Here is a 12147-nt window from a genome sequence, read left to right as displayed (position 1 = left end):
GGAAGATTTTAACCCCCTAAATGCCAACATTTCTCCAAGTTCTGTGTACGTACCATCATTATAAAGCCCTAGTTATTTTCTTGCTTTTACAAAGTCATTTTTAAAGATAATTATTTATTTCATGTGTTTAGTGGATTAGTATATATTTTTAATTTAACCTCTTGAGATGGGAAAAAGTATTTTTTATGAAGTTGAATATGAGCTCTTTGCGACAGAATGATAAAATGTGGTGAAATCAAACATTTTTTTTTTTGACCACTTCTCAAAAAACACAGAATTGGTGGAACGCACCTACTCGTGAGTTGCATGAGCAAGTTGCAGCTTGTGTATCCTAAAGACGATTTCAATATAATTACGGCTAGCCTACATTTCCCTTCACCCTGACCTGTGCATAATTCTGGGTGGACACCTGGAAATGCAGGCATTTCCATACTAGCTAGGACATTTACTATGGTAAAGCAATTATGTATTATCATTATCCGTTTAGCTAGCTCTGGTGGTCTACTATGGTGGTCTACTAGCTAGCTAGCCACAATAAACAACTGGTTAATCTAGCTAATATTTAGCACTGACACTGACATGGTTGTTATGACAGGGCAGGGCAGCTTCTGGAGCTTGCAGTATTTCTACTCTAGCGAATAATACAGTGTCCCTAGCTGTACAGTGTCCCTAGCTGTACAGTGTCCCTAGCTAAAGTTAGCAGTAATTGCAATGGCATCTTGAGCAACTTAGTCAAAAGTTGTCACCTCGTAGCCTAATGTTAGTTAGCTGAGCTGGTTAGCTAGAGTTACGGAGAGAAAACCACAGGTTCCTAATGCATGTCAAAGAAAATGGTTCAGAATCTCTGGGTGCATTCTGACAAGTGATTATGTATGCTGGTATGTGTATGCCATGGGGGATCTTGTGCTAAAAATGAATGAACTTACAGTTCTTCTGATGTCTCTGGCAGCTATCAACCTGCACAGACCCCAGGATCAATGATTGCAAAGCGTGAAAACAACAACTTGAGAGCCCGGTAGGCGACCGGTTGCTAGCAACAACCTCTTGGCAGTCGAACCAAGAAGTATATTCATATAATGAGCATCCCAGTAAACCAATCGAAACAGAGATAATAGAGTGTTGTCCAATCATGATTGATCCTATTTTATCAAGGAGAGAAACTGCACACCACTTGCCTCAGACCGACCCTCTATGTGAGCAAGTAGACTACTGTACAGTAAGACCATGGCCATGCGTGGTGGTCTATTTGTGACAGAGGTCAGTTTAACAGATGCTGACCTTGTCAGGGCTAGTGTTCAGATAAGCAGTGATGATGGTTCATGGACAGCACTTGTTTCAGCACCTTGGACAGATCTCTCTTCTTTTTTTCTTTTTTTTTAAACTTTGTATGACAACGCACACTTTTTTTCAGCACCATGGACAGCAACTTTTTGTTTTTACAGTCTGCCTATGGGCAGAACACAATCACGCGTGCACGCTCACGCTCACACACACACACACACACACACACACACACACACACACACACACACACACTGTACAATTGTCATCTAATGAGTTCTAATATACTCCCGGGTCAATAAAAGACTGAGCGCAACACGCATGCACACACACATTTGACAGTGATTAGCAATGCCAGTCTAAACTCCATCCACCACAGATTTAACAGCTATCATTTTTAGAAAATATCTTTGCTCTGATTTGATTATATATGATTAGCGCCCCACGTCCAAATGATTGTCAATTAATTGTGCATATAAATGAGGTACTTGGTTATTCTACAGTAAAATGGGCAATTAAATTGCTAATTGTATTTTCATTTGAAACTTTAATTGGTAAACGGATAACAGTAGATTAAGGAACAGCAGTAGGCTCATAATGCACCGTAACAACTGAGACTTTCAGGATAAAGTTGTTGGGCTTCATTACTCATCCTTGTTCGAAAAAATATGCAACGTGCTTGTTGTTGTGACATAATGGTGTTTGGCTAATAAACTACGTTGCATTGGGGGTATAAAGAGGAAAACGTTTCCTTGATTTGACAAAAGCAACACCGCTTAATAATATGGGAGTATCTGTAGGTATATGCAAAACCTGAAATGTTCCCATTTTGTAGGGTCCCACTGTCATAAGATGCCAAGCCTATGATAATTTGAGCAACGTTGCTATTGACTCACCATACAAGAACACATGTAAATCACTGTAACTGATGCACTTTAGGCCTACAACAAAGGTAGAAGGTATTTTGTTATTCTGTTTTGAACACATACTTTGGCCTATCTACTTTTTCAGAGGGTAGACTGAATGAGATGTAGACACCATCTAGTTTCTCCAAGCACTCCCTGCAAATACAACACCGTTTAAAAACAATTGACTTGACTAACCTAGACTCGTACAGAATCTAGGTCTAGGCTAACAACTTTTGAAATTCCACTGAGCAGGAATACGGTGAAGTCTGCGTTTACAAAACGTTTGATTTTCCATGTCAGTATAGGTGATTTCATACGCTCCTAAAGCGTAATGTTGTAGCCTTAGTTCACTCAAGTCAGAGGTAAATAGGGATTGCATGATCTATGGGTGATGAACAATAGTGTCCTCTAGAGGTGAGTGCAACCATGAAGTGTTGTTTGGGTTTCCCCCCCCCCCCCCCCTGTCCCTTAGTTATCACTATGTTATGACTATAACAAAGCTCAGTGATCGTGGACCGTGGGTTCATAATCCCATGGAAATATGAATTTAGATGAAGACACAGGCTATGTGTTAGTGAGTACAAGACGATTTAATTGTTGACCTAAACCTACTAATTTCCCTCTCAAAGCTGCATAAGTTTGTGGCAGAATATTCACACCCTATCGTCCTTAGCCTCAGTGGCAGATACATGCTGCTAAAATAAGCAGTTGTGGAATAGGCCTACACTCGTAGAGAAAAATAACCAAAAGGGGTTCATGAATGACACCCCTTAAGGTTCTTCTATAGAACCCTATATGGAACCAAGGGGTTCTATTTGGAACCCATGTTGGTTCAGTGAAGAAGAACCCCTGATCAAAAAAAAACCTGACCCCCTGAACCCCACAAAGGGGTTCTATATAGAACCCTTAGGAGGGGCCATATATGAAACAAGAAATAGAACCCTTGGTTATATCCTGAACCTTTTTTTCAAAGACTGTGTAGTGGACACACATGCAAGTAGGTCTAAACTAAAGACCAGCAATACTGTTACAGCACAATAACAATAGGGACAAGACTATGACTGGAGGTCTGTTGACTGCGTCAACGCCGTCGTTTGTCAAAGCCGTCGTGCGATCTCCCTATCGCGTTTCCCTTTCTCGATGAAATTGGCTCGCCCGTGACAACTGGCTCTCCACACGTAATAATGAGCCCTGCCCACGGTTCTATAGTCTGCTCGTGAGCAGCAGAGAACATGACTGACGGCTTGTGAAAAAGGTAGACCACACACCCACGCCATTATGGATTTGTTGGAGTCCAATTGAAATCTACTAGTTGAGTTTAAAGATAGCCAGGAATAATATTGACCCACCGCCCATTAGCCTATCTAACCAAACAAAGTGGTGAACCGCTCTGGAGGCCACCATAGGTTGATTATGACATGCATGGCTAAACAAATCACTGCCACTAAAACATGATCGAATGTTGAGCAAATATTTCACTTGGCAAAAAAAGAAGGCATACGCTATTCGTGTTCAAAAAACGGCTTCTACGCGTACTGACATATTGCAAAAGAGCTTTTACCTGTACAATTCGTGTGAACCTCTGTGACCTGTTGTGCGTCGTTCCTAGGCTCTTTTGAATAGCTGGCTGCGGCTACGAAATACCTAAGATGAGACACCTGGCTGGTTGAAGCTAACGATGAGAATGATGTGCAGCACAAACAGGTGATGAACTCAGTCTAAACATAATGGCACAGTAAAGCTTGGCTTGAATATATATAGATATTAACATTTCTGTTCATTAACCCGTTTTCCATATGTCAATAATGTTTTCCTATACTTTTTATGGTACACAATCAGTAAGGAGAGCTGTCTCAGGTGTACATATACACAGGCTATGCAACGGACTCGGCGTGTTGACTGGACCATGTTCCAAAAGAGATTGGTGCAGGCCACTGGCGACGCAGATGACGTTGTGATGTGAAACACGTGGGCTGTGCTGCCCAGAGCTCACATAAACAAAGGCACATTGGCAGACGGGGTAGTCGATGGTTGTATTGCGCGCAGTGCTCTGAGGAAGTCGTATAGATTGCTTGGTATTGTAGGCTATACGCTCGCTCACACATTGGAGCTTTTTACAGAATTGAAGAAGACTATCTACATGCTTTATGCATGGATTGACAACCACGTTTCTGGTGTGAAAGAAGGTAGGTTGGTTTATTTTAATAAGCGTTATGTTTATTTTTAATAAGCGGGCTGTGTCTGAATTTTTAGTTGTGACATCTTGCTTTGTAGAAAATGATTGGGAGGCATCGAAAAAACTGTTTTTCTGTAACAGATTAATTCTCAGGCATTGTGTCCTGTTAATTAAGCATTGTTACTGTACATATTGGGAATGGTACTTACGGATGTAGAATTGTTACATTTGACATGGATTGTTCAACGTTACTTTGTAAAGGAGAAGTTCCGAAAGTCATTGATGTCAATACCGTGGAGGGTGGATGTTCAGCGAAGAACTTCAAAATTCTTCATTCAAAATGTCATGCGTGTGTATAACATATAACGGGCAACTGCGAAGCACTGTGTGATTTTAAAGCTCATCCATGCGGTTCATCATCTAACCTTTGTCTATAAGGCTATAGCTTAGGCTGTGAGGCGCGCATAAGTAAAAGCATAGTGAACATGTCGCGATATTGTGCTTAATTGCTTAGCGTGTTTCTCACCGATTCTTGGAGTACACATTGACTTCTCTGATGCGTTTTCTAAATGAATGTAAGTAAAAGTGATTATTTCTTTAGGGGACGAGTCCAGAAAAGAGACTCTTTCTTGAATCCTGACCCCATACACCTCCAGACAACATTGTCTATTTCAAGTGTCACCGAAAAAACAGTCCCAAGACCAAAGGTAGGAGAGTAAATTCTACATTATATTATAAAGAATGATTATGAATAGTTCCGAAGTATTTCGAAATTGTCCCGTTTAAAGCAATGCGATTTAAATAAGTTATCTGAACATAAGATCAGATCCGGATCTAAATTATTTAGAATTATTGTTCTTTTGTAGATGATATGGCATGTCTATAGTTTGTAGTTTATAAATGGATTTTAACATCAACATGTTGTCACTTTCGTTTTCAGCCATGCCCTGCGTTCAGGCTCAGTATGGGTCATCACCGCAAGGAGCCAGCCCCGCTTCGCAGAGCTACAGCTACCACACCGCTGGAGAATACAACTGCGACTTCTTAACACCTGAGTTTGTTAAGTTTAGTATGGACCTGACCAACACTGAGATCACAGCTACTACTTCTCTCCCTAGTTTCAGCACATTCATTGACAACTATAGCACCAGTTACGACGTTAAACCGCCCTGTCTATATCAAATGCCGCATTCTGGAGAGCAGTCCTCCATCAAAGTCGAGGACGTCCAGATGCACAGCTATCATCAGCAGAGCCATTTGCCACCTCAGTCGGAAGAGATGATGACCCACTCCGGGTCAATTTACTTCAAACCCTCCTCACCTCACGCCCCAACCACACCAAACTTCCAGGTTCAGCCCAATCACATGTGGGAGGACCCTGGGTCCCTCCACAGTTTCCACCAGAACTATGTGGCTGCGACCTCTCATATGATAGACCAGCGCAAAAACCCGGTGTCAAGGCTGTCACTATTCTCCTTCAAACAGTCCCCTCCTGGTACCCCTGTGTCGAGTTGCCAGATGCGATTCGATGGTCCACTGCACGTCTCCATGAACCACGACAACCCAGGGGCACACCGAGGCTTAGACAGCCAGAGCTTCGCGGTACCCAGTGCTCTAAGAAAACAGGCCGGCTTAGCCTTCCCCCACTCCCTTCAGCTCGGCCATGGACACCAGTTGATGGACAGCCAAGTCCATTCGCCCCCGTCCCGCGGTTCACCGTCAAATGAGGGTCTGTGCGCAGTGTGTGGGGACAACGCTGCTTGCCAGCATTATGGAGTGAGAACATGCGAGGGTTGCAAAGGATTTTTTAAGGTGAGCTTTTGTTGATTGTGAATTATGCAACTCAATTATTACAATTATTAATGGTATTATTAGGCCTGTTGTTTTTTTTGTCAGACAATTGTCGTATTGGTAGGCCTGTTGTTTTTTTGTCAGACAATTGTCGTATTGTTATTTTAATATTCCTCTTATTATTATTGGTGGTGGGAGTATGCCCAGTAAACCATTATGACAATTGTAATAACATTTGGATATCATTTTCACCAAGTGATTAAAAACTCTCAGTGTTGTGAGCTCTTTTTGTGATATGACAGTCATCTCTGGACTAGAAAGTGTCACAATATTCCCCATGGTCAAATTAAATGGTCACTTTATTTCGAACCCCTGTTCAATGGCCTAATCTTACCTCTTTAAATAGAGGTGGTCTCAGAGGGCCGTAAAATTATGAATGCCCACGGATTTGTATTTACTGAATGTCTACCTCTTCGGTTCCTCGCATATATAACAGCCCAAAACTGGAAGGATGGATGTGCTGTTACAATATCAATCATCCTATATAGCGCTGCTCAATGAGTGCTAGCTTTGTATTCATTGTACAGGCACTGATGTCCATGCTAAACGTCTGTTGTCTTCACCTTTGCAGCGCACTGTTCAGAAAAATGCTAAATACGTGTGTTTAGCGAACAAAAATTGTCCTGTCGATAAACGCCGAAGAAACCGTTGCCAATACTGCCGTTTCCAGAAGTGCATGGTTGTCGGAATGGTCAAAGAGGGTAAGGACATACTGTGGTATCTTTGATTGTTTGTGTCCGTGCATGGTCATAAAGCACCTGCGGTCCTGCGCGTAAAGTTTGCGCGTAAAGCAAGTTGAAACTTTACGCACAACAATCAAAGTTAAATACAATTCTATATTTTCTCTTGTCTTCCTTTTAACACAGTTGTCCGGACTGCTAATCTAAAGGGTCGAAGAGGCCGTCTTCCCTCCAAACCTAAAAGTCCCCAAGACGCCTCACCACCCTCGCCGCCTGTCAGTCTCATAAGTGCCCTTGTTAGGTCCCATGTCGATTCCAACCCGTCCATGTCTGGCTTGGACTATTCAAGAGTGAGTTTACCATTTAATTCCCTTCAATAAATTGTGTATGAACATAAACACTGTGTTTCTGATTTATAATATAATTCGAGTGAAAATACAACGTTTGAACAAACCATATCTGGATTTATTTGATGATGTTTCGATGTGCATTTGTCACACAATTTATGGACTTCAAAAGTTTTGTGTAAGACAGGTCTGGATTCAAAACTTTGTCCGTCTTTTAAGGTGGCATATTTTACTTAAGTAAATCGCTTTGAAACGGAGAACTCAATAAAAAGAAGACATGAATTTAATAGTAAGAAAGCACTCCCCTCCTAGAAATAGGCTTTGCAATTTCACGGGTTATATATTTTAAAGGACCTCATTAAGCCCTGTTGAAATTAAATTCCAGTTTCAGTCTAACCCTGACTACCAAATGAGTGGAGACGACACCCAGCACATCCAGCAGTTCTATGATCTCCTGACGGGTTCCATGGAGATTATCCGAGGTTGGGCGGAAAAGATCCCTGGGTTTTCTGATCTTCCGAAGCAGGATCAAGATCTCCTTTTCGAATCAGCCTTTCTGGAACTTTTTGTTCTGCGGCTGGCATACAGGTAAGCCTCTTCGTAATTATGAAATAACCTCGACTATAATAAAGATCCACCCCCCCTTCAAGCTCCGTTGCTTTGGCTTTTATTAGCCACCCAATAATTAGGAGCCTCTTAAATCCCCATTTATTGCTCATAGTAATTAATGACACTTTGTTATTAATTGCAGGTCCAACCCAGTGGAAGGCAAACTCATTTTTTGCAACGGGGTGGTCTTGCACAGGCTGCAGTGCGTCCGAGGATTTGGGGAATGGATAGACTCGATTGTGGAGTTTTCCTCTAGCTTGCAGAGCATGAACATCGACATATCAGCATTCTCCTGCATCGCCGCTCTTGCTATGGTAACAGGTAAACAAATATAGGACATATTTCAATTGAATCACTCTCCCAAGTGTTAGACTGTTTAAATGTGTTTCTTGTATTCACATTCTGGTAATTATGTTTTATTATTTTCATGTTACAGAGAGGCATGGGCTTAAGGAACCCAAGAGGGTTGAAGAACTTCAAAACAAGATAGTGAACTGCCTCAAAGACCAAGTGACATTCAATGGCGGAGGCTTGACTCGTCCGAACTACTTGTCAAAACTTTTGGGAAAACTCCCTGAACTTCGCACGCTATGTACACAAGGTCTGCAGCGTATCTTCTACTTAAAACTCGAAGACTTGGTTCCTCCGCCAGCAATAATTGACAAACTTTTCCTCGACACTCTACCTTTTTAAATGGACTTTAAAACGGACTTTTAATGAGACCTCAAAGAACTTCCACAGACTCTGTTTGAGTCAGCCTAACACATTTTTTTTAGATTTTAACTCTGAATATTTCCAAGCTCCCTAGTACAATCCCCTACATCCTGATCAAGGATCCATGAAATAGATACAAAGAAGAGTGAGAAAAAATTGGCCTCAGAAAACCCACTGATGTTCGATTTTTTTATAGGCCTAATCCCCAGTATAGCCATTCGGGGAAAGTCTCCAAGGCCAATTCTCGACCAAGTTAAAAAACTTTCTTGCAACTCTTAGCCTATTTTCCTTGTTGTTGACCAAACATCTGTTCCATTGATAACGCATACTGATATGTAATATATTTCATTTATAAATATGCACATATATGATAGATTATGTGACGCGTCCAATGCGTCAATTTATAACACGTGTAAAAAGTTCGTTAATGACAAAATGCCATTTTTCTTTTATGACTTGTGCCTATATGTGTTTCTGTCAGGATCCCAGAGGTATGGAAGTATTTCGAAAAGACGACGCATGTTGTAGGTTTTATAGGCACTTGCTGTCGAGGAGATGTCTATATTATATACCGGACACTATGTAGTCTGCTAGATTTTATAAAGATTCGTAGTATTGGCACACCTTTTATGTATGACGCATATGTGAAAAAGTATCTCCATCTGTATAGATAAAGAGGGATCCATGGTGTTTGTAAAACTGTCAGACATTCCTTGTTTGTATGTGTTGTAAGTATTGTTGCTGTTGAATATAAACGTTTATATATTTATTATTTTATTGCCAAAAGCTAAATTAAGCATGGGAGCAGTTTAAATGATTTCAAACCATCATAATTCATGCTGAGCACGTTGTCTATGTTTTATGTCTTATAGACGTCTAGATAGTTATAATTTCACACATTAGAAAATGAACAATTCGTCCTATATAAAAGATAAATAAGTGTGCGGTACATCCTTTGCCTTCTTGGTGTATTTGAGTAGGCTATTGCAATGCATTCGGTGCCGAATTCCAAACGTTTAGAGAGAAAGAGATATTTAATGTTTACAAATAAAACTTTTAAATCATTTTTTCTTGCAAAACAATTCCTCACAATTGATTTTTCCTTTACAAATAGTTTACAGGTGCATCTAAATGAAATCATTCAATCCCAAATTAATTTAGTGAATTATTGCTTTCCTTTAAATATAGTGAGCATTTTGACGAAATTCTTTCTCGGTATGTCTTAAGGAATATTTTGTTTGTTTGTTCAGACTACGCAGAAATAAGATGTTACTAGTTAGGCTGTGATTACAGTGGATTTTTGATTACAGTAAAATAACGTACAATTTACATTAACGCAACAAAAAAAAATCGTTTATCAAAAATAGATAACCCTCAGTAATTGGCATGAATGCTTGAAAGGTGTTTGGTTTATGTAAGTGTTTCATTGAGGTAGGATATGTATGATTCAATGTATTTGATATTTATTTGCAAGAAAGAGGGGAACATTAGCAGTTTGCTAAAAAAACTAAAAAAGTCGGGAACGGTCTTGGACTCAAAATAATTGGATAAACATTGTTCATTATTTTCTCTTATGGAGACTGCGTAATTTGTAGCCTATAAGCCTACATAACCAAAAGACACGTTCAACAAGTATTGGGAATATTGACATTTCAAGAGAAGTGGCATGCTGACGTTGCATCCATAAGGCCCATAGCCTACATTTAAATTGATAGATAAATTGACAGCCGAGAATATAATAAAAGAAAATGTCCCTGTCTTTATTTATGCAATCACGGCAGAAGGACGAGGCTGCTATCAAACCAAAGAAGTAAAACCGTCTCAAAACAGTTGGATCGACACGGTACATTTTGCATCATTTCTGACAGCTTTTGATATTTGATAACCAACAGTAGAATATCTGTCAAAAAACATAGTTGTCCGAAGTCTGATTTATCCTGGACAAAATAATGGACAATATAATTGAAAAGGCGTTTTGGAACGAAATTAATAGACAAACAGGAGCAATTCAAGTTATGAAAGGTATATTAAGGTATCTACTTTGGAGTTATGGCGTATATGATTTAGGAAAATAACTAAATAAAGTATCCTTATTTCAATTTAATCAGTCTCATTAATTTGAAGATAAACTATGACTGGCCTATATAATAATTACTGAAACATTTAAGTTTAAACTATAGTAGACTATTGCTTACATGACGTCAGAGGCGCGTAAATGAGTTATTCCTTCCTCATTAAAATAGGTCTGTCCTTTTTTTTAAACTTAGAAGTGAACGTTTTTAAAAAAAGTTGTTTTGTCAGTTCCAGAGGTGTGCAAACACACTCCAGAGCAGTAGCCTATGCCGGTAGGCTATAGCCTACATACCAAACAAGAAAACTGCCACAATTGAAACAGAGATAGCATCAAGTTAATTCATTAGGGCACTACTCTGAACAATATGAAAGCTGTTTGTGCTCAAGTACCATGACCATTTTATAAAGCACCTTTACCGCCAACTATCACTTGCTCGTAGCCACATACTGTACGGAGTGCGGAAAGGCTCGTGTCCCTCTGCTGATTGGGGATATGGATCTGATACAGACCTAGCCGTTCTGACTATGTAAATTGATATTGGACCCTGATCAACCAATGTATTAGTCCGTCATCTCCAAACTCAGAAAGGACCCACAAAGGTGTCATATAGCCCATTGTAATCGTTTAATATCACGTTGAATCTATGTAATTAGGGGGTTTTCAATTGGCCATGTCTTGTGATATCAGATGGATATTTGACATCAGACAAATGCTTTTCTCATCAAGTAAATATGTCTTAGTGTATGTAATAATATTGCCCGCAGGACCACACGTTGTGCTTAACCCGCATTTTTCACATTTGCAATGATTTATAGTTTGCATATGAACGCACTGAATTATATATAGCTTCACATGTAGGCCTACACATAGCCTATACATTGTCACATAAAAGTAGTTGAGACATTGTTCACCATTGTACTGCTACATTACAGATGCAATTAAGAAACCACAGGCAAAAACCCAAACAGGCAATTCAACTATACTGTCATTGCTGGTCACATCACTCTCCCCTAAAAGGAAAGTGATGTGTGGCTCTAAGGCGATGTCTGGATCTTATCCACAAATGATACAAGATGTATTACATGATCAACATGGCAGCAGTATAGCTCGTCTTTAAAGTTCTTAGCAGAAGGCTATAAATTGTCTAAATAATTAGATCTTTACCGCAAAGTGCTAATTCCAAGACTAATTGTGATTACATTCCGAACCGGTTTGGTGACATTTAGCAGATCCGCTGAAAAGGATGCTTGCAATGTCTCAAGTTCATTTCTGTTGACTCCAATGACTCTGCACAATGAAATATGATATTTGTATGTGGCAAAAACGCGTTTGACAGTGGCTGCATACGTAAGTCCCATTTAGCTTAATTACTAGCATACTTAACATCAATACAAGGTTTTGACGGGACATTCTTACTGAAAAAAAACCCTTTATACATTGATTTTGTAATCCAATATGACGCATCATCACGTGGTCTCAATATTATTATTTTTCATTATCGCACTAT

At 39.8% G+C, this 12147-nt stretch overlaps 1 protein-coding gene across 1 annotated transcript; it reads left to right on the top strand.

Annotated features, from left to right (window-relative positions):
• The first annotated feature begins 4182 nt into the window (after window positions 1–4182).
• LOC110520047 (nuclear receptor subfamily 4 group A member 2) lies at window positions 4183–9645 on the top strand. The gene is made up of 8 exons (XM_021597025.3): window positions 4183–4375; window positions 4967–5072; window positions 5306–6177; window positions 6788–6917; window positions 7083–7246; window positions 7629–7831; window positions 7995–8173; window positions 8289–9645. The coding sequence occupies exons 3-8, from the start codon at window positions 5308–5310 to the stop codon at window positions 8543–8545; spliced, it is 1803 nt and encodes a 600-aa protein (XP_021452700.1). The 5' UTR covers window positions 4183–4375; window positions 4967–5072; window positions 5306–5307; the 3' UTR covers window positions 8546–9645.
• Window positions 9646–12147: the final 2502 nt, after the last annotated feature.

This window comes from Oncorhynchus mykiss, chromosome 3, assembly GCF_057628025.1.
Source record: "Oncorhynchus mykiss isolate SJ-2025 chromosome 3, ASM5762802v1, whole genome shotgun sequence".
NCBI classification, from domain to species: Eukaryota; Metazoa; Chordata; class Actinopteri; order Salmoniformes; family Salmonidae; genus Oncorhynchus; species Oncorhynchus mykiss.
The sequence above is the reverse complement of the archived record's forward strand: the minus strand, read 5'-3'. Positions and strand labels throughout refer to the sequence as shown.

Bases quoted from the DNA above. Each gene is read 5' to 3' on its own strand.
- LOC110520047 (XM_021597025.3), top strand. From the start codon at position 5,308: ATGCCCTGCGTTCAGGCTCAGTATGGGTCATCACCGCAAGGAGCCAGC. The intron at 7,832-7,994 runs GTAAGCCTCTTC...TATTAATTGCAG, and splicing joins GTTCTGCGGCTGGCATACAG to GTCCAACCCAGTGGAAGGCA. The intron at 8,174-8,288 runs GTAAACAAATAT...TTCATGTTACAG, and splicing joins CGCTCTTGCTATGGTAACAG to AGAGGCATGGGCTTAAGGAA.